The 22,966-nt window shown below is 35.9% G+C and overlaps 2 protein-coding genes across 2 annotated transcripts; both read right to left on the bottom strand.

Annotated features, from left to right (window-relative positions):
• Positions 1-2,046: 2,046 nt before the first annotated feature.
• LOC107714630 (synaptopodin-2) lies at positions 2,047-7,541 on the bottom strand. The gene is given in 3 exon segments (XM_074560092.1): positions 2,047-3,143; positions 3,146-5,252; positions 7,461-7,541. Coding segments are annotated over 2 exon segments (2,007 nt in total). The 5' UTR covers positions 4,935-5,252; positions 7,461-7,541; the 3' UTR covers positions 2,047-2,925.
• Positions 7,542-13,903: 6,362 nt separating this feature from the next.
• LOC107714629 (Kv channel-interacting protein 4-like) lies at positions 13,904-22,609 on the bottom strand. The gene is made up of 8 exons (XM_016520545.1): positions 22,432-22,609; positions 16,924-17,048; positions 16,720-16,789; positions 16,211-16,281; positions 15,528-15,635; positions 15,296-15,400; positions 14,228-14,290; positions 13,904-14,139 (listed from the first exon to the last, which is right to left on the bottom strand). The coding sequence occupies exons 1-8, from the start codon at positions 22,517-22,519 to the stop codon at positions 14,092-14,094; spliced, it is 678 nt and encodes a 225-aa protein (XP_016376031.1). The 5' UTR covers positions 22,520-22,609; the 3' UTR covers positions 13,904-14,091.
• Positions 22,610-22,966: the final 357 nt, after the last annotated feature.

Below are 22,966 nucleotides of genomic sequence, written 5' to 3'. Positions count from 1 at the left end.
CATACTCTGGTCTCAAGAGACCAAGTCAATCATTTTGGATCCAAAAGCATCCAAAATGTCCTGGTGTTGCTAGAGGAGGCATACAGTGAGAACTGTATTTTTCCCACAATGAAGTTCAGTGGTAGAAAAAACTCTTATATAGGGATGAAAAAGTGCTGAGGGAGTTGTGCTTTATCAATGCTGTCATGAATTCACACACCACTGTGTGATGTAATACAAAAACTTGAAACAGAAGATGCTACCCTCTCCTCATTCCCTGAGTTCTTGGCCATTTTTTCAACATGACAATGATGATATGCATTCTTTCAATGTGAAAATCCTTCAGTGGACATGTATTTCACCCAATCTTAACATTCTTTAGCACCTGTGGGGGATTCTGTAGAGACAAATTGAGCAACACTCCCCATTAAAGACCAGAGCATTTAAGGAGGTCAGCCTCCAGGAGTTAAACAGGACAGACGTGGCAATTTGTCTTCGAATTTGTACGCTCAGTGTCAAGAAGGACTGAGTTTACATAATTTTGTATTAAAAGTTTACACAATTTTTCACAAAAAAAAGTTTATACTCTCAGTTTGGGAAGGTGGGGGAACTTCACTGAAAAAAAACAGTGATGTCAAATCATAGAGTAAGCTAATTTCACTCAAGTGTTGTCATTAAAAGATGTTTTTTTAGTCTGTTTGGTGTTGAGTTGAGGGTGAGGTTATTTCAGCACTTACCTCTGGTTAGAGGCACCTGACTAGTTAAGAAGTGTAAGATCAGTAAGATCAGATGGCTAAGCAGAAGTGGTGTCTTAATAGGGTTTGTGTGTTTCTAACATAGTGGAGCAAGAGCTATTTTTAAAATGAGCTATGTGCAGAGTTAAGAAAACCACAGCCCCAGTCCGCTGCAAGCTACCTATAGTATATCAACAATCTGTGAAGAACAAAATTAATCTGACAGAATACAGACCTGTTAAAGCTGTTCAAAATGATGGTATACCAATGGAAAATCTTATCATTTAAGTTCGTTTAAAGATTTTTGTGTTATTAATATGTACTATTTGTTGACCCAGTATAGTACTGCCGCAAGGAAGGTGTATTGTTATTACACTGAAGGAAAATATTGTGCTTTTTTCATTTATGGACTGGTCTTTGCGGGACTTTACCAGATAGAAAGCAGAGTAACATGAGGGAAATACCAGAAAGAGAACTCGTGGAACAATTGGCAAGCAATTAGAGAGCACAGAAAGCACTGGAAATCAAATAGAGAGCACAGAAAGCATTAAGTGAAACAGAGCTGATGGAAATATTTATTAAACAGAAGAATCAGGAAGTGCAATAGTTTTGAAATGACAAGGGGAAATAACAACAGAAGTAACAGTTCATAATGATATTTGAATTAGTACAAATAAATATGCTAAGATATATTCTGTACACCCAGCCTTTGTTCACTGTATCTGAACAGCAGTGTGTGCTAAATGCATAACTATTTAATTTTAAAAATATATAACACAAATAAAGTATTCTGAATTCTATTATTAGATTGACTTCAAATGTCCACAAAAAAATGGTCTTAAAACCATGTACTGGCAGAACCTGTGAAAGCGTTTCCTCACTACACCAACAACTGATTTGGAGGTTTGACGAAATTGCAAAGCAGGCTCAGTCCTAGGGGAGATCTAGTAACAATCTGTGAAGAACAAAATTAATTAATCTGACAGAATACAGACCTGTTAAAGCTGTTCAAAATGATGGTATACCAATGGAAAATCTTATCTTTTAAGTTCGTTTAAAGATTTTTGTGTTATTAATATGTACTATTTGTTGACCCAGTATAGTACTTTTTGCCGCAAGGTGTATTGTTATTACACTGAAGGAAAATATTGTGCTTTTTTCATTTATGGACTGGTCTTTGCGGGGACTTTACCAGATAGAAAGCAGAGTAACATGAGGGAAATACCAGAAAGAGAACTCGTGGAACAATTGGCAAGCAATTAGAGAGCACAGAAAGCACTGGAAATCAAATAGAGAGCACAGAAAGCATTAAGTGAAACAGAGCTGATGGAAATATTTATTAAACAGAAGAATCAGGAAGTGCAATAGTTTTGAAATGACAAGGGGAAATAACAACAGAAGTAACAGTTCATAATGATATTTGAATTAGTACAAATAAATATGCTAAGATATATTCTGTACACCCAGCCTTTGTTCACTGTATCTGAACAGCAGTGTCTGCTAAATGCATAACTATTTAATTTTAAATATATATAACACAAATAAAGTATTCTGAATTCTATTATTAGATTGACTTCAAATGTCCACAAAAAAAAGGTCTTAAAACCATGTACTGGCAGAACCTGTGAAAGGGTTTCCTCACTACACCAACAACTGATTTGGAGGTTTGACTAAATTGCAAAGCAGGCTCAGTCCTAGGGGAGATCTAGTATATTGACCTGAAACATTGCATTTAATGCTTTTAACACAGATTATTTCATTGGTGCTTTGCCTGGCCAGACAACATGGCTGACAAATAAGTTTACATTCCTTTTTACCATCCAGGAACACTTGGCATAATGTGGTAAATGTGTTGTGTTGCTATACACAAGACAAAGAGAAAATGTTTAACAGTTTTTCTCTAAAAAAATAAAAAATAAAATAAACTTAACCGTCATTAATGTGGAAACATATCACAATAAAACTGAAACTAATAAAAAAATCCATCTAATCTACAAATGCTATAAATAGTACAATTGTTATATAATGTAGGAAATTATTATCTTGTGCATTGAGTCATTTAAAGGGTCATGACTTCAGGAAACAAATTTCCTTGGATCTTTTGAGTTGATTGTACTATAAAAAAAAATTTGAACTAATAAAACTGCAAAAACAGCACTTTTTGAATCTGCCAAAACATATTGTTTTGAATATATGCTTTAAAAAAACTCAATTAATGTTGCAAAATTACTGGTTTCCATTTCTTGCCTCCAGTGTTTGACATTTTGGCCGAAAACTTTGGTCTTGGAGCCACTGGTAATGCACACCGTGAAGCATATTCATTATTCACGGGTAAAGAAGACCCTACACAGACATTGCCCCCAGAGATACCAGGAGGCAGGGAGGAGTTTGAAATGCCTTTGTTTCTAGGGCCATCGTGCATGGCTAGTTTTTCCCATGTAACTGTTGTGGAATAATGGTGGCTTCATTTGATGTAGAATGACGAACAAAGGTGTATGGAACACTTACCTCTCCAGTGGCTTTAGATGGATTTTGCTTAACTGACTGCAAACTATTTGGGGAGGGGGAGAACGCTGTAGAGGGCTCATAAGCAAGGGACTGGAAACTGGTAGGGGTTTGAGCAGAAGTTTGCTTAGACTCTGTAGGGGGAACTGCTTCCTTGGCCTCTGGAGTGGAGTTGTAGGTGAAAAGCGAGGAATTCAACTGATAAGGCTGATGTTTCATAACATCCAGAACATTGAGATGTTTGGGTGGTGGATTCTTCTTCTCCTTGTTTGCTTTAGACTTTATCTTTGGACTAGTTGCAGGAGGGGGTTGTTTAACCGCTGCAAGGGGATAAAAAGGGGACAAAATAGGATTGTAGGAGACTGGAGGTGGGGCACGGACATTAGAAGAGTATTTCCAGGTGCTTGGCATTGAAAGTGATGGCGATGAGGATCTGGCTTTGTTGGCTCTCACAGTCTCATCGTCCACCACAAATTTTTCCATACGGGACTGTCTTCGAGCAAACAGTTCAGCTCCTTTTCCTTTAAGGTTCAGTCCCTCAGAAGCACCTGCATCTGATGAGTACCCTTTAGGAGAAGATGATGGAGCCTTAGATCCCTGAAAGTATGTGCTCAGGTGTTGGGGTGGGCAGGAAGCAACAGAGTTACCATCACTTGATCTAATCCATGATGTTTTAGACTGGGAAGGACCAGCACGTAGTGAATCTGGTGTATGTTTTGCCTGATGTGGTTCTGGAGTCCAGGCTGGTTGATGCAGATCTGGTGTGTGGGATGGAGCCCAAGCAGGTGATGCCTCCTGTGGTATCGGTTGAGATGACAATGGGGGCCAGGCTTTTCCAGCAGGCTGCTTTGGTGGGTTTTGTTGGGGTACTGCCTGCACCTGGGTGTGCCCCATAGCTGGAGCTGAGCTTGATGCTGCAAGGGGACTCTGAGACACGGCACGGCCCTCTGAAGACCAAGGAGGGTGAGCTGGGTTGATGGCAGGTTTGGGTAGAACAGGTGGAGGGTTTTTCTGTTTGATTTTTGGAGCTTGCATGAAATTGCATGCTTCTGCACCCAGACTGAGAAAGTCTTCTTCTGGAACTGACTCTGTTAAGGACTTCTGATCACCTTTTTTCTGAAGCAGAGGCTTCTCTTTTGAGTCTGTCTTGTTTGCTCCTCTCCTTTTAGTTTCTGGCAGGATCCCTGTTTTAATTGCAGGTATAGCAATACGTTCATCACGTGAAGCAATGATGTCTGATGTGGGGGACCAAACCTGTGGGGTTGTGTTTACTGGAACAGAAACCTTGAATATGTTTTCAGGTTTCCTAGATGTTGGGCTTGAGACACCGCTGACTGGTGAAAACGTTTTTTGTCCTTGATTATGACCACCCAGAAAGGGCTTAGCAGTTCTGTTGGAGACAAGGGATCTGGAAACAGCCGAACCTTGATATGGATCCAGACCATTCATACCGTTTGCTGATTGTGGTAACATCTGTTGCTGAAATGGCTGGTCTTGATACTGTTGTTGTTGCCTTACATAGATATCTTGTGGGGCTTGTTTACTTTCTTCCTGCGGAGGAGGTTTAACAGTTTCATCTTCTGGTTCAACAAATGCATCCATTGGTATGCCTTTTCGTCTCATTTCCTCTTGTTCTGCGGAAAGCTCATCCATCCTTTGACGCCTCTTGGCAAACATCAAGACTCCCTTTCCTTTTGTCTGTGGAAGATGCTCCATTGTTTCCAAGTTTGACTTGGTCTGTACTTTGAAATTCTGTTGTAGCTCAAATCAGTCCTGTGGTTCTAAATATTAAATTAGCAGGATTCTTCTCAGAATCAGTGGCAATCTGTCCTGACTTACTTTGTAGTGTACAATCTCATTCTCGTCCTGAAATCTGTCTTTGAGAAGCTGTACCGGTAGCTAACCAGTGTGAAGCTTCTTACCCTTTTTTGATGCCCTTCTTTTTGGCAGCAGTAAAAAGCAAAGTGTTATGTTTACATTTAGAGTTGGCTTTTTTCAGCTGTCTCACTGACTGTGCCTCACTCCATCTTAGTCCTGTGAAAGAAAAATTAGAACAAGGAAATATAGAAAATGGCATGAGAACTATGAAGCATGGAATTACACTCAATACAGGAATTGTTTTAAAAAAATTGACCAGATTCATACATTAACAACATGATGCAACATGGCATCATGGTGCACCTTGCATTTTGCATATGTCATCTCATAATAACCATGGTAAATACATTAAGCATTAATAGTATTATTACACAATTTTGATATTATATATTTTTTTTTATTGAAATGGCATTTAGATAAGATTTAAATTCAGTGAGCACTTTTTTCTGTTAGTTTACAATGATACATTTTTCTGCATATTTTAATAAAACCATCAAAATGTCATCACACAAGCCTCAGTAGAATATTTTTAGCTGGGTTATTTGAAAAAAATTAAAGCCATTTAACCATTTTAATTTACTAATTTAAGATTAATTCTACTAATCTGGTCTCTTGTCAGATACATTAACATTTCCAATTGCATGAATTATATCCAAATCCAATTTTCTCAAACAAATGATCTAATGCTATTTATATATTTTAGAATACAGGTTGTTTATTTCCTAAATTTAAGTGTATTCAAATGCAGCAAACTCAACTGTTTAACTCTAGAGGAGTTGGAAAATGAGCCTATTTTCAAAAAATAGTGGAGTGTTCCTTTAAATAAGAAACAAGCATGAGGGAATCCCTCATATTATTCTGAAGAAAATGAGCACAAACTTACACTAAATCCAGGCAATCTATCTTCACAACAAACAAACTAAATAATAATAATAATAATTTTCTAAGGCTTACACTTGGTTTTCTAACAGTCAGCCTAGTCCAAAGCACCCTGACTTACTGAAAGCTTTTTTAGGTGAACAAACATTGCGAGAGGTCATAAAACCCCTTGGCTAAAGTGGGTATGTGCAAACTGTGTCAGTGCTCTGTGGTGAGGTGGCAGGACTGTGAAAGACAGACAGAGAGAGAGAGAGAGAGAGAGAGAGAGAGAGAGAGAGAGGTGGTGTCCACTATTTAACGGAGTCAGGTCTCATCACCAAGGGATCGTATGACAACTTTCTACTGACACATGCTGGTGCCTGTCAAACCCGTGGCCTGAGGAATACTGCAGGGGCACACTTTTATTTACATATCTCTCAAATGCTGGTTTAGCATATGACTTGCCTCATCCATCCCAAACCATTACTAATATTGACAAATGATTTGCAATTTTTCAATTTTTAATTTCTATTTTACATGTACAGTGGGTACGGAAAGTATTCAGACCCCCTTAAATTTTTCACTCTTTGTTATATTGCAGCCATTTGCTAAAATCATTTAAGTTAATTTTTTTTCCTCATTAATGTACACACAGCACCCCATATTGACAGAAAAACACAGAATTGTTGACATTTTTGCCTCCCGGCGCCTATTTATACTATAGTCGCACCGGTAGTGACGTCATGGCTGTCGCCGGCCAACGAGTTGGTGTTTTTTTTTTCAATGTATGCTTCAGACACGGGTCACGACGAGGCGTTCCCCATAGCGACCCCTAGAGGACGCAGTTCGAAGTTCCCATGAAAGGGAACCCCTATTTCAGAATTGGTTGGTTATTTCTGTCCAGGCACTCTAACTGTCAAGACATGCTCATGCAAGCAAGTACCTTAACCAGCCAAATTATGAAATCTTAAAATAAAATGTGTCCTTTTTAATTATATTTTTACATTATATTTTATATTGCTTTAATTCACCATTTTAGGTATATAAGGCAAGGCAAGGCATGGCAAGTTTATTTGTATAGCACATTTCATACACAATGGTAATTCAAAGTGCTTTACATAAAAGAAAATAAAAAAAATAATCACAACAATAAAACAAGGAATTTAAAAACTTTGAAAATGATTTAAAAAATTGATTTAAGAGGTTTAAAATGAATTTAAGAAAACGATTATACATAGAATATAGTGCAATCAGTTCGGACATCGCACAGTGCTCATTCAATGAATGCACAGCTAAACAGATGAGTTTTGATATAAGATGAAGTATATAAGGTATTAAGTATTTAATGTATTCAAATTTACATTACATTTCTTTTATTAGATAGCATTAGATAACAGTAGAATACTGACCATCACTGAAGAAGTAAAGAAAAAAAGAAAGAAAAAACAGACAGATATAGACAAGACAGTCACTGAAGGACAGATTTGGAGAAGGTTTTTGTCTTACGTGCCTGTCTTGCTTGGTGTCTGCTGAGTCGGATCAGTTCCGTCAAGGAGGAAGTGTCCCACCACTCTGCCTGCTCAGTACCCTGGATTTGAATTCCACTTGACACACAGAAGGTCCCACACCTCTCTCTCCTCCTTTTCCTCCGTCTCCTCCTCTTCTTCTGCCTTTTTTCACTTCTTCAGTTTCCAAGAAATTTAAATGTTCCTGCTTCAAGTTCTTGCTGGGTTCTAGGGAGAACCTGTACTAGAAGAGCTGTAGTCCACTGGACTCTTTTGTCTTGTTTAGATATAGGGAGACAGGTACTTTAAGGAGGGTCCATCAGTTTTTCACTGTGGGAATGGGGAGTTTGCCTCTCATCCTGGAGAGGGTTTTAGGACTGGTGTCAAAGCACACTGATAGAACCATCCTTTAAGTGACCAGAGGTGCTTGGTGGGGCTCTTGATGCTTGATAACACTTTCTGTCTCTCCACAATGGAAATAGAAAGATGCAGTGGGGCTGTCTGACCTTGTCCATGTGTCTGAGTTGCCGTTAAGGCCATTCCAAAAAAATCCATGAACACAAATAACTTCGGTAACACTTTTAACACTATTGAGAGTTTTCCCTCAATTGCTGCTTACTGATAGTAAGGTGGTTGTTTGTATTAGTTATGTTTAGGTATTGGGTATAGGTTTAAGGGATCTTGAATATGGTCATGCAGAATAAGGCATTAATATGTGCTTTATAAGTAAACAGCCAATATGCTAGTAATGTACATTCTAATATAGTGAACAGTGTTCCCTAATCTAAAGTGTTACCATAACTTACATTGTAGTACAGAGAGCACACACACATGCAGGACATACAGGGATAAAAAACATGGAATATACAATATAAATGACCAATGACATCCATTTAATTACAAAATTTGCTCATCTGCATTGAGCCACTGAATGGATATTTACAGAGAACAATAACTAAGATATAAAAAGCATTTAAAGAATTTCTTGGCACAAAATCCTTTGCTGTTCCAGATGCTTAACCGCAAAGTAATGTTGTGCTGCAAATAAGCACAACCTGCTGTAACACAGCCCTAATATAGGCAAGTGAATCAAATGGCTTCTGGGATATTATAAACTGATTGTGAGCCGTGAAACTCAGAAACTTAACTTGCAGAGAAATGTATTCTCAGACTCTCAGACTCTTTTTAGATCTCAGACTCTTTTTGCTATTGTATAGAAAAGACTAAACAATATATCCATTGAGCAACTGTATAATTCAGCCCACTCATGCAATATCTAACACATTCTTCTTGATACACATCTTACTGTTAGACAACAGAAAAACTAAAATATCAATCAAGTATGATTATAAAAAAAGATCTAAAAAGCTTATAAAAAAACATACTGCCTTAGTGTTTTTGTCTAAACTATGAACACCTAAAATGATACGCAGATGTATTTGGTGATTTGGTGAAGGGACAATAAGTCTAATGGAGTGAATTCATTCTTCTTCCTCAATAGGGAGTCTGCAGTACTGTCTGGAAAGCCATCAGCTCTCCTGTTCTCTCTAGAAGGAATGGTATTCACTGTTTGTGTATAAATGTTAAACTAGCATTTGTGTCCTGGAAGCCAAACACAACAGTGTGGTGGCTGTTTTCCATATTGTGTGCTCTGTAGGCCATATTTTGTCCTCGTGATGGTCCTCACAAAGTCTCATTGCCATTTATGTCTCAATATGCACATACAACATGGACAGAGATAAAAGGATATGAATGGGGGGGAAAATCTAATTATACAGTTATAGTTACAGCACCCAAGTGTTTGCACCATGTGATGACATTTTACTTCATATGACCAGTGTAGTTTACTGTACAGTCCATAAAATGCATTTGCTTATTGTCTTTTATATTGCAATATTGATAACAGAATGTTGCTTGTATATAGCCTCTAAATTCAGATAATAAGCACAGCCTGCAGGAACCAGGGATGGCACATCATAAATAGTTATCATACAGTACATGTCATGTGACAAAAAACATGATGTCATTCTTATCTCTGACAGACAGCTGTTTCGGCATCAGTTTTATTAGACTGACCTTTAACCTTTAGCTGACAGCACACCTGCTGATCAAGGAAATATTTCAGCTGGACAAAATGGCTTTGATATGTGATAGTCTGATATGAGTCAACACATGCATACATATCATCTTATACCCGGGCCCAGGGCCACTGCTAATGGGATACTGTTAATTATTTAAACATATCAAATCAAGATATTTAATTGTAGGTCTATTGTATACAACAACAAAAACAAAAAGTGGAAAACATTGTGGAGCACCAGCTCAGTTTTCCCACTTTTGCAACTGAAATAGAAAGCTTTTGTAGCATTTACACTATGGTTCAAAAGTTGTGGTCAGTGAGATTTTTTTTCTTTCTTTCTTTTTTTTTTGGAAAGAAATGAAAGAAATTAATATTTTTATTCAACATGGATACATTAAATTATTCAAAATGGACTGTAAAGACATTTAAAATGTTATAAAAGCTTTCTATTTCAGCTAAATGCTGTTCTTTTGAACTTTCTATTCATCTGGGAAAAAAAATGCTTTCAACAATGATAATAATGATTTCTGAAGGATCATGTGATACTGAAGGCTGGAGTAATGATGCTGAAAATTCAGGGAATTATTGCATGGTTCTCACAGGCAATGCAAGAGTGGCCCTAGTAAGATAGTTCATGTTAATTCAAACTCCTGAGTGCAACTGGATAGTCCATCCAAAAATACGTTCACAGGGTCGGTAAGTGATTCTGTCACACCAGTCTCAAGTATAGTGTTCACGTGTTATGGTTATTCTAAAACTGTGATAGTTAAAAAAAAATGGCAGGGGGACTGATTCCACAGATTTAATTACTTTAATAATAATAATAATTATAATAATAATTATAATAATATGCTTAATTTTTATAGCTCCTTTCAAGAACCCAAGGACGCTTCACAAAATAAATACAAGCAATTGGCAAACAAAATACATCAGACAGTTGCTTATTGTCTTTTATATTGCAGTATTGATCATAGAATGTTTAAACTGGTTACATTATTTTTAAGGAGAATGAAGAGGATTTCTGCATCTTTTGTTGCTGAATTTGGACTTTTGTGCATGCAGCCAGTGGGAATGTGTCAGAAAGAAAGTCTTTAAAGGGGTCATATGATGTTGCTAAAAAGAACATTATTTTGTGTATTTGGTGTAATGTTTCTGCGGTTTAAAGTTAAAAAAACACATTATTTTCCACATACTGTACATTATTGTTGCTCCTCTATGCACCGCCTTTTTGAAACGCGTCGATTTTTACAAAGCTCATCAGTCTGAAAAAGCGAGGTGTGCTGTGATTGGCCAGCTATGACTCTTAACTTTTATAAAGAATATCTCTTTGGATTTGAGACTTTAGTCTTTGCAACTTTACAGATCTTCTTTATGCACCAAGAGCTTGTAACACTCCAAAGAGAAAGGAAAAATTGAAATCGCCTCATATGACCCCTTTAAGAAAGTCAACTGAATCTGTTAGCTCACTGTTAGCTAATCAGTAACTACTATTTTTTTCATACCTCCCAGAAACGTGCTAAGGAACTACATACAGTTTCATAAAGTAACACCATTCATAAAGTTCTCACCATTGACTACTTGCTTATTAGCATGCCTATTAATAACATATTGACTCTAGCCTATATTAGTATAGTTATTAATACTAACTATTAATAAGCAGCAAATTAGGAGTTTATTGAGGCAAAAGTCATAGTTAATGGTTTGTTAATAGCGAGAATTGGACCTTAAAATAAAGTGTGACTGTTTCATAATTATTATGAATAATGCATAATGCATAATTAATTCAAAAGTGAAGGTCATAGTAACCCACTAGTAATTACTCAAGTATAACCAAATCCTTCAGAAGGGATTATTAATTATGTTATTAATTATTTGGAACAGTATTCCAAAGTAAAAAGCATGATAACTTCCTAGTAAAGACTGAGCTTATTGTAAGCTTTTGAGATTTTGTAAGGTTTTGGATAGTATTACCTTCTGATAGATTTGTTGACCTCAAGGGCCAGAGTTGAGACCCCCTTCAGTAAAACATAAATTAAAATGTGATTGTCATGTTAGGTTATAAATTGGATGTAGGCAGTAATTTTAGTGAACAGACTGTAAATACTTGAGGGGAAAAAAGATGGTTCAATATAATACAGAAAATCATAGTAGAATAAGTGAGTAATGACAGAATTGTAAAGGGATGCCTTTGGGTAAAGTTATGGAATACTCAGAAACCAGAGGAACTTTCAAATGTGTTTAATGCAGAATTAAAGAATCACTAGGATGATGAGAGCAGTAATGTTCAGTGTTGGGGGGGTCGGGGGGCCCTTTTGGTCTGATCTTGGTGACCCTGGACGATGATTTCTGTGCCCTCATAATGTGATTTCTCCCCTGCGATTTCTCTCTGCATGCCACTGGATGAGAGTGTGTTGTGAAAACACAACTGCTATAAAATAAGAACATTTTCTCTATACTACATTACATTTTAATACTTGCCTCCTCTTGTTGGAATCCTTTCATATTATTTTATGTAATAACTGTCACGTGGATGTCTGAGACTGTTATAGTCTGACTTTGCCCACTGAATTACTGAATTACTAATGCTGAGCTGAAGAAAGAAATTGATTAAAAATCGGCAGCAATCAAAATGTTATACATTTGCTTAAATCAAGGCAGCTGGCATTTATTATTTTATTACAAGAGAATATAACACTTACAATAAACAATAGTAAACTGTATTAAGTGTTACATTTTGCAAATGACTACTAAAATCTTATTATTCCTCTGAGACAAGAGTTACATTTTTCAAATATCTAAAAAGTCACACATAAAATTAATTTGGACTACATTTTCATTTATATAGTCCATTGGAATGCACCATTTGGATGCCATGTACCTCTCATCATTTGCCAATAACTGCATGTTTTGTACCTACACCTTTTCAATTTCATATCTTTCAACAGTGTCATTTCTACTGATAAAAGTAGAATGAACAAAATAACTATTATGTCCGAAGCCAATGACACTAACTACAGACCTCCCTACCTGAGAGAGAGAGAGAAAGAGGAGGCACTCTGGGTTAGAGGCTCTACTCTTTTTGGTAATAAGTATTCATACCAATTTATATAAAACATTATCAAGGCCTAATTCCCTTACCACTGGTATATTATATATTCTTGACATTAAAAATATACAAAACAGCTAAATACTTTTAAACTGTCAATTAGTTAAATATATATATATATATATATATATATTAAAAGTCCTATATCATTACTAGTTAGCATTATTTAATGTTAATTATTGACTTATTATCAGAGATATACTACGCTATTATAAACAGTGTTACCTTGTCCATACTGTACATCCTATACAGTTTCGCTAACTACTGAAATTTCACTTATGGTATCTGATCTTCAGGAAACTGCTACAGTAGCTGAATGCTATAAACAATAAGGATTTAATTAATCAAAGAATTGATGCATTTAGAGAACAGAAAATAGCACCAAAACAATATTTGGGGGTTGTCACGCACCTTCATCCTACGTGTTACATCATTAAACTAAGTTTCAGTCTATTTTTCTTTCTAGTTCCCCTTAGTTTTATAGTGTCACTTTTGTTTGTTCAATAAACTATATTCAGTCTTCTCCACAAGAGAGATCACAGACTAACCCCTGCCAAAAAAAAGAAAGAAAGAAAGAAAGACCTGTTGCTGGTTATTGAATGGTGTTATAAAAAATTAAGTAATTAAAAGACTACATTTGCATCATGTACAAGTAATCAATAATAATAATAATAATAATAAACAAAAAAAAGTTAAAGATATTACTTCAAAGTTTTTGGCTGAAAAATCTGGTGTACTGCCTAAACAATGTGCGCATTTGATGTAAAGAAAAGCAGGTGCGCACTTGAGTAACATGGTTCTAGCTTGACTTTGAGAAGTAATCCTAGTCTACCATAAATTATTTATCTATTGGATTAAATATTTAAAAGGTTAGGGTTAAAGGCGCTTTGAAAATGTGTGAAACAGTCAGTATGAAACAGCTAGGCTGTGCCAAATATTAGCCAAGTCAGTAACCACAGAAGCACATTATAATACAGTAACACTGATGTTGTGTTTTACAAGTAACATTGCACTCATCATCACACAAGAGTCCCAAATTTCTACCAAGGTATGTATACATTCAGCAGTCAGTTCACAAAAGACAAGCGACAAGCGATTAGTCAACAGAAGAGAAGATTTCTCTTTATTTATTCCTTCCCTTTTCTAGCTTGTACTTATTTGAACAATGCCTAAAACTTGGTATTTCAAGCACCTCCTGTGTATGTTTGCCTCTTTAAGAAGAATCGCTTTATGTATTCCCCAATTGTAAGTCGCTTTGGATAAAAGCATCGGCTAAATGACTAAATGTAAATGTAAGACAATCTGGAGCAGTCCAGAGTAGTCCAGAGCAGTCCTGAGCTGTCAAGAGCAGTCCAGAACAGCAGCACAGAAAAGCTGGCATTATAACAATGAGTATTACTTATCTAGAAATGTCCAAGTGCTTAGGGTGGATTTCCTGACTAAAATCTAGACAGAATTGTCAAAAATCTTAAGAGACTCCATTGCATTTTCATCCTGCAAAACAAAAGCATCAACAGTTGTATTATTATGCATATCTGCTTTAGGAAATAAAGGTTTAGATAAAGATAAAAATGAGCCATACTTTTTGGCAGCAGTCAATGAATTCATCAATAGTTACTACACCATCCTGGTTTATGTCCATTTTCTTAGGGGAGAGAGAAAAAAAAAACAAAAAAACAAATGTGATTACAATGCATTTTGCTTTCAAATGTATGAGCGAGGTGTAATCTAGTAATGCATATTGAGACTGACTTTTGACAGAGATTTGAGAGAGGTTTTAATAAATATTTCTGCTGCATAACCAGCCTGACCTCATTAAAAATGTGAATAATTTATAATAACAGATTTAATGGTTGGCATATCTCACTACTGTTTCCAGGTGAAATGCCCGCTGCCAAAATATTTATTTTATTCTAAACTTTAACCTTAATTTTAAATAACAATTTGAATCCAAAATTACAATATTTAAGGAACTCGTAGTGCACTGAAGGTACTTTCTTTCAGTGTGTTTACTGGCATTTGAAGCCATGACTTTGATTGAAAGTAGGGCTAAATGGCACTTTACATTACATGATTAACAAAATTGTAGAACTAACATTACAGTAACAATTTTTATTATGCCCAGGTTACTGTTTTCAAGACAACCTGTGCACAATTTAAGTGTTATGAAACCATACAAAAGGTCTGTACGACAAACAGGGTGATATTTAAGGTGCAATAAAAATTAAAAAAAATAGTTCACCAAAAAATGAAGATTCTGTCATCATTTGCTCACCCTCATATTTGTATGACTTTCTTTCCTCTGCAGAAGATGTTTTGAAGAATGTTGGTAACTAAACAGTACTGGTTACCAGTGGTGTTCGTTGTTAGAACATTACTCATAATATCTTCTTTCATGTTCCACATAGGACAGACAGTCATACAGGTTTAGAACAACATGAGGGTGAGTAATTGAACAAGTGTGAATTTTTTGAGTGAACTATCCCTTTAAGTGCCATATTCAAATAGGATTAAAAGTCATAGTGCTTCTAGCGCCACCTTGTGGACATTTTCACCTGAAAACTTCTATAATATAAAGCAAAATGGTAGGTCCTACATATTTTCCAAAAATGTCACTTTTTCTAAACATAATAGTGCATAAAGGCATTACTTGGAAGAACATTCTGACGTGTTGCCTTACTGCCTCCTCTTTAAGTCGTGGATGGATAGATTTCCCCATCAAATCATAAATAGACTTCAATATATCTAACATTTCCTGAAAAAAATATCATATACAGTCTTTGCATTCAATACTTCACAGAACAAACAAAGTTTTTTGACAGGAATCAAAACTCAAGATGTAGTTCAGATCTTGAGAGCTTCAGATTAAAATGTTTTCAGACCTCTTTAGTAATCTGTCCATCTTTGTTGATGTCATATAGATTGAAGGCCCAGTTCAGCTTCTCTTCTGTAGTGCCTCTCAACAAAACTGAGAGATCACAGACTAACTCCTGAAAACAAATAAAATAGAGAGCGCTGTACATTCACTCCCCCCCCCTACACCCCCTGCCGTTACAAGACTCGAACCCACAACCTTTTGGGTTACGAGTCCGACTCTCTAACCATTAGGCCACAACTTCCATTGAATAGAATTGACATAATAAAATGCCTGAACATTCCTGCTATATTTTACAGGAGTTACAGGATTTAACATTTGAAAATCATTATTTGTTGCAAATGTTTGGATGATATTCATGTCAGAAAAAAACGTCTCAGGTTACTTATGTAACCATGGTTCCCTGAGTAGGGATCGAGACACTGTGTCCTCTAGGGGTCGCTATGGGGAACGCCTCAGAGAATGATGTGTGCTCCCGGCGCCTATTTATACTATAGTCGCACCGGTAGTGACGTCATGGCTGTCGCCGGCCAACGAGTTGGTGTTTTTTCAATGTATGCTTCAGACACGGGTCACGACGAGGCGTTCCCCATAGCGACCCCTAGAGGACGCAGTTCGAAGTTCCAATGAAAGGGAACAATTAATAATGATATTGTATCCAAACTATCTAATTAAGTTAAAAATACTTACCTCAAAACTAAGAGAGCCATTCTTATCTTTATCAAATGCATTGAAAAGAAACTGAGCATATTTCGATGAATCTAAGAAAATAAAAACAATCAATTATATCTATGCAAGTAAAAGATTTTCTGTGACATATGTAAATATCTAAACATTTTCAAAGACAAATTATGATGGGAGTCAGTTTTATTATACATTTAAATTTAGCTTTTACTGAACTGTCCCATAACAAAAACAGGATTTTGTTTTGAACTGCATCTGGTAATAACAGGGTACACTCCATTTTCCAAAGGGATGAAAAGTTACACTGGATTCATGATATCATAAATCATTATATTTTGTGAAAAATCTCACATCATACCACAAGAAGGAGACACTGACTGCAATGTGCAGTAAAGGTAATCTGTAATTTTACGTGATTTGCACAGTTTCCTATTATGAACTTTACCAAAGGTGGCATCATATTGTTTGGTTAAACACATTTAATAATCTATAAAAACAAATTTAAGTGGACCAACCTCCCAGTGGGAAGAACAGAGCATAGATGTTTTTAAATGTGTCCTCATTCACAACTCCACTTGGACAATCCTAGCAAAAACAGGACCAGACAAGAAAGCAATATTTAAGACACTGGAATATCTCCAAAGAGAGCAGGAGCCCTAAAATGACAACATCATTTTTAATTTCTACACCCAGCAGGTGGGGTTTAACTGAACTCTCACATTCTTGAATCCTCTATAGAGTAACTGCAGCTCTTGTCTGGAGAAATGGGTCTGCGACTGCAGTTGCTCCAGATTTTCCGGGTGATACCGCACCGTTGTGCTCTCTTGTTCTTCATCCTCATTATCTACAACACAGCACACACAGCTGCCATCATTTGTATGGGCAAAACAGCTTCAGAATCAAAGAATCCGTCTTTTTTATTTACTCTGATACATGCAGGAGTTCAGACGCACCCTCACTTGCTTGCAAACTGCCCAATGACGCCTAGAGCTTTAACTTTAATTGAGAATCCTGGCACTAGCAGGTCCAGTGACACTAATTACAAAAACACTTGCCTTTTTGATGAATAATGAAAATAGAGCGACATGTATTGATGGCTTTGTCAAGGCCATGTTTCCTTTTACACACCATTATCTGTGATTTGAGAAACTACATTAGGGTCCAAACAGACTTGGTGTCTGAGATCTGAGACAAGTGTTTAACTGTTGGTAAGAGGGGTCAATATTTGCAGCAACATACAAGTATGTGCTGTATTTTATATTGCTTTTACACCTATGTAATGGCATTTTGATTCAATTTTTGTATAACTCATCTGGCTGTTTTGTTATTTAAAGCTGTTCATAAAATATTATTTAGCAGGTATTATGTATGTGTGTGGGGGTCAGTATTCATAGCACAAACAGCTTAAAGGATCTGCTGGCCTGTTTCTGTGAATTTTATTAAATATTCACTACTGTGCCTTAGCAGGTCAGGTAACGAAAGACACTGAGCGGTGTCTCCTTTAGGACATGCATAATACCTCTATCCCAGATTCTCATGAAGAACGGCCTGGTGCATAGGTTTGATGCTTGCAGAGAAGCACTGGTTTTCACAAGATACAGTCTCTGTGCTTAAAAAATTTTTATTTTTAAAATTTCATTGTCCATGCATGAGAAATATACCATATCTGAGGGAATACAGAAGACAATGAAAGAAAGAAAAAACATTGAAGATATTTCACAATTATAATCACATACTGTGATGTCCTTTAAAACATTCAGTCCTACTTGAACTGTTTACTATTTGTAGGTTAAAATGTTCTTGTTAACCAATTGTTTTTGTATGAGGAGATTAATTATTGGAGTACTAGAATTACCCACTTAAAGATTGGTCAAGATGTTACAAGCTGCTCCTAGAACATAATCTATCAAGTCACAGCACCCACCACTGTTCACTGGTCACATTTCACTGCACAGGTGGTGCTACAAATAACTAGAGCAGATTTTAGAGTTGCATGTGTCTAGTTCCAGATTTTTAATCGGTTTAAAGGGAAACTTTTTTATGCAGGAAACATCAATTAACTAAATAAAATGCAATTATAATATTTAATTTAGTATGTGTTATAGACACTGTTTAAAAAAAGTGGCACCCTTCAATTGTTACCTTAAAGAACAATTTTATCTGATGTGCCTTAAAAATTATTATAGCCTTATAACAAAATTTGTTTTGTTGATATAAATTAATGTTTTTTTTTAAAGCTGAAAGTTACATCTCTGTATTTACCCCTAAATGGTACATATTAGTACCTTAAAGGGATAGTTCACCCAAAAATGAAAATTTGATGTTTATCTCTCTCAAATGGACCATTGACACTATCTACAATCTCAATTGGGAGTGTCAATGGTCCATTTGAGAGATAGGTGGCGGTAATGCACTTATAAGTCTGCGAAGGCGCTCAGGACAGTTAAGACATTGCGGTGAAAACAATATAAATACTGTTCAGTTTCTTGCACAGACCGATCGTTTTGTGTCTTTTCACATCAATGTATCATCACGAGCCGCAGGGTTTCATTTGGTTTTGTTTGTGTATGTTTTATGACTCTCAAAGCCGTGATTCCCATCCACTGGCATTATAGGACTGACAGACTGCAACGGTTTGAGTTAAAAATCTTTGTTTGTGTTCTACTGAAGAAACAAAGTCACCTACATCTTGGATGCCCTGGGGGTAAGCAGATAAACATCAAATTTTCATTTTTGGGTGAACTATCCCTTTAAAGATACATATTATACTTCAAAAGTATATATTAGTACCTTTTGAAAAGGTACCGCCCGAGTGTACATATTGGCGAATTATGCACTGGATTTTTAATAGAGCATCTCATCATTCATGGAACACCAGTTTTTTAATGAGAATTCCTCATTTTAATAGAATACCTCAAAAGTTTAGATTGGTTTCTTTTTAGTATTTACAAAAAGAAAATAATTTAAACTTCTAAAGGTGTTATTAAACACTCTGCGCAGGATGTGGAAATGATGTATGTGAAATCGCCGGCCTTAAATTTAATTTACATGAGAGAATATGGTATTTCACTCTATTTTAGGACTAAGAATACAGTTGTGAGAAAACCTAAAATTAATCATTGCACACACACACACACACACACACACACAAACACAAACAGTCAAAACAACATTATCAACCACAAAAAAAAATAAAAAATAAGCTTCAGCTCAGATGAAAGAGTACATCGAAAAGGAATGGTGGCTGATAGAAGAAAACTATAAAAAGGAGCTATTTTAGTAATTTTTATATAAAAAATGACCCATTTTGCTACGTCTTCATCGGGGCTTAGTTTAATGTAAATTCTTTCATTTTTCCATTTATTGCCATAGTGTGCCATAAGAAATGTGGTAATTATTATTTTCCTGCTGAGTGGCAACATGACAGTATTACTTTCATAAATGCCTTCTTTGGCCTGTTTTTGGAGTAGGGGAAAAAGATTGAATGGCTTGTAGTTATTTTTATCTTATGATGCTTTTAAGGCAAAGCAGGTGCTGGGCAGTGAATCAAATGCTTTAAATTAATAATATACTAAATGTAATCTGCATGCATGAATTTAAAAAAGGAAGGTGTGTTCAAGTAGCAGATAAAACAGCAGCACAAAACCTTCTCAGATGCAGAAAAAATGAAGCCAAAATCCAGTAGAAATGTGGCAGACAAAATTACCTGAAAAAGATACCAGTGTCTGCAATACTTAATTTATGGCATTATTAAGGGATCATCAGTGTCTTATGGTCGGCAATGGAATGATGGAGTGTGTAATTATATTTAGTCCCACAAGGATATGAAGCACAGCCAAGGGAAAGATGAAATTAATTAGAACTCTCATTCACAAAGTTAAGACCATTAATGATTAGCACTGTAATTTCAATAATAACCCATATAGGGTGTGGTAAGAGATTATTTATATTATTATTTTTATTGCACCTAAATAGCAGACAGTGATGACTGAACACAACCAGAATACACTACACAGCCTAATTTACTAACACAGTGTATTGATGACTGAATCAATTTATTGGAAGAACAGTGTACATTAAAACATTAGCTGATGCAACTTTGGTGGATTTACATCATTGTGTTGTACATGCCTGAATTATTTTCAGACTAAAAGATGTTAAATATTAAGAATTTCAGTAAAATGTGTAATTACACCCTTGAAGAGTCAAAGAAAAAGGGGGTGTAGGATTATAATCACAAGACTGTCTGGAAGGAGTTACAAAACCTGTTGATTAGCTTATACTATAGGTATTCATTTTATTGTGATTTTTGTAAAGTTTCTCACTGCCCAATATAAAAATATTTTTTAAAGAGATAGATAGCCTACTTGTACTGACAGTTCATTGAAAAAAAAAAAAAGTCCTTTTCTGCTATTGTGGTGTTTTTTTGTTGTTGTTGTTCTAATCTAGCAAAAATGGTCTGTGCCATTCTGAATACCTTTTAGTTGATCTATTGTAATATAAGTGTATGACATGATTATTGGGTTTATATTTCCTTTAGTTTAGTGGGATTACTTCTTACCTGATGTCATGTTTTTTTTTAAATAGAAAAATAAATTGTTGTTGTATGGGATAATTACATTATATATATATGCATGGGAAACAAAAAAAAACATATAATACATATATTCACAGTTGGACACTGATTTGAGAGAAATACCTTGTGATATAAAAAGTTTGATCTTTAAAAAAAGAAAAAGGAAAAACATGCATCTCTATTTTGAATGCATTACATGCTATGCTTTTTTCAGAAAAATGTGAACAGTAAAACAACTTGGATTAAACAATTGTAATTGTTACATTGATCTACATTTTTATTTATTTATTCACTCATTCATTCTGAAACATTAGCGCATGTAGCATTGCCAAGGTCATGCATTTGACTCCCAGGCAATGCAAAAACTGATTTATAATATACCTTCAGTGCAATGTTGCTTTGAATAAAAGTATCTACTAATGTTACGAATCCTGTCCATAGACTTCCGTCCAATCGCCACCAGAGGTCACTCGTCCATCATATTGACTCTTTCACTACACAGACTGTTACACATCACCACGGACTACATTTCCCATCATCCATTGCACTGATTGCACACAGCTGTAACCAATCACACACACACTATCCCCTCTTGTCAAGCCCTCTGGATACTGTTCGCCGATCGAAGACCCACGCTAGCCCTAGGGATATTCTTTGTCTTGCCTGTGATATACCTGTGTTATCTGACCCTTGCCTGTTTATTGACCACGCCTTTGTAAATAAAGCCTTGCACATGTATCCGCACGTCTCACGTCTCGTTCGCCCCGTAACAACTAAAATGCATAAATGTAAATTTAGATTGCTTTGTTGCAACTTCCCCACACTCAGAAAAAAAGGTACAAAAGCTGTCACTGGGGTGGTACCTTTTCAAAAGGTACACTTTTGTACCTTTTAGGTACTAATATGTACACTTTAGGTACTAATATGTATCTTTATGGTACCAATATGGACTCTTTAGGTACGAAGGTGTGCCTTTTGAAAAGGTACCACCCCAGTGACAACTTTTGTACCTTTTTTTTCTGAGAGTGCATGTCAAAACTGCCCTTGATCTGTTTGACTGGTGTGTAAGCTTATGGCAAAAGAGCACAATTAGTGAAAAACTAACTTGTATTATGTCTTTGATCTTTTACAAAAATTTTTTTTTTTTTTTTCATTTTTTAAACATTAACATTTTTGGTTGCTACTTAATTACATTTCGAGTAGCTTACAATATTGCTACATCAGAAATCTTGCAAGGAGTGATTGTATTGAAACCCTAGGGCAACAAGGAGCCAATTCTGAATTTGAATATTTCTCAGTCAAAGGCACACTGTGTATTTTTTACACAATGGCACAATAAATGGAATTGGTATTGGTAATTACAGATCATAAGTTCATGACTAGGCTATTGTGTGTGAAAATAGGATAATTAACTTTAATGACTTTTCAACTTAAATGTACATTAACAAACAATCTGTTATGACATTCATAGTAACAGTTTATGAACAAAAGCTGAGCATGATAAAAGATGTAATGAACTTCAGGACAACAACAAAGCGACAGTCAAACGATGAAATATGCCAGTTAAGTTATCTTTTTAGTCTCATACAGACTCAGAGCGGTAGCCTAAATAATATTCAGAAACAGACCGTTACAAACTGGTTGACTTTACCTGAGTTCAGAGTTCCTGTGATTAATCGAGCAATATGCTGAGTAAATTTGATCAACTGGCGCTTGCATCGCCGCCGTCGGCTGCTCATTTTCAATTACAGAGAAGGAATGGATTCAAAAGCAAGTCCTCTGGTTTATTCCAATGTTCTGTCAGCTTGAATTCCACTGGTTTCAGTTTCCTGTCAGGTATACGGATGAACAGTGACTCCGAAAGGTTAAATGCGCGTCAGCGTTACAAACACCTGGGAGCGAATCAGTTTCCATTCTCTCTCTGTCTCTCTCTCTCTCTCTCACACACACACACACACCTCTAAACATCATGGAGTTCTCTGACTTCCTATAATGTTTAGATTGTGAAACTTGATATAGAGTTCCCTAGTGAAAAAAACGTATACCAAGTATACTTGCAGCCAGACTAATTCAGTATACTTCGTGTGTTAATTAGTTCACTTGAAGTGTGCTATTTTGGAACAACTATTTTTGTACTAAGTGTATTTTAGTTGTAATTAAATTATACTAAAGTATAACTTTAAGTG

Source organism: Sinocyclocheilus rhinocerous, unplaced genomic scaffold, assembly GCF_001515625.1.
Source record: "Sinocyclocheilus rhinocerous isolate Xijiao unplaced genomic scaffold, SAMN03320098_v1.1 scaffold2134, whole genome shotgun sequence".
NCBI classification, from domain to species: domain Eukaryota; kingdom Metazoa; phylum Chordata; class Actinopteri; order Cypriniformes; family Cyprinidae; genus Sinocyclocheilus; species Sinocyclocheilus rhinocerous.
Note: the sequence above shows the minus strand (reverse complement) of the source record. Positions and strands in the feature narration are given on the sequence as shown.

Excerpts from the sequence above, each read along its gene's own strand:
- LOC107714629 (XM_016520545.1), bottom strand. The coding sequence starts at position 22,519 with ATGAGCAGCCGACGGCGGCGATGCAAGCGCCAGTTGATCAAATTTACT. Across the intron at positions 16,790-16,923 it reads TCTATAGAGGATTCAAGAAT|GATTGTCCAAGTGGAGTTGT; the intron begins GTGAGAGTTCAG and ends TGTTTTTGCTAG. Across the intron at positions 14,291-15,295 it reads ACGTCAGAATGTTCTTCCAA|AAAATGGACATAAACCAGGA; the intron begins GTAATGCCTTTA and ends CTCTCCCCTAAG.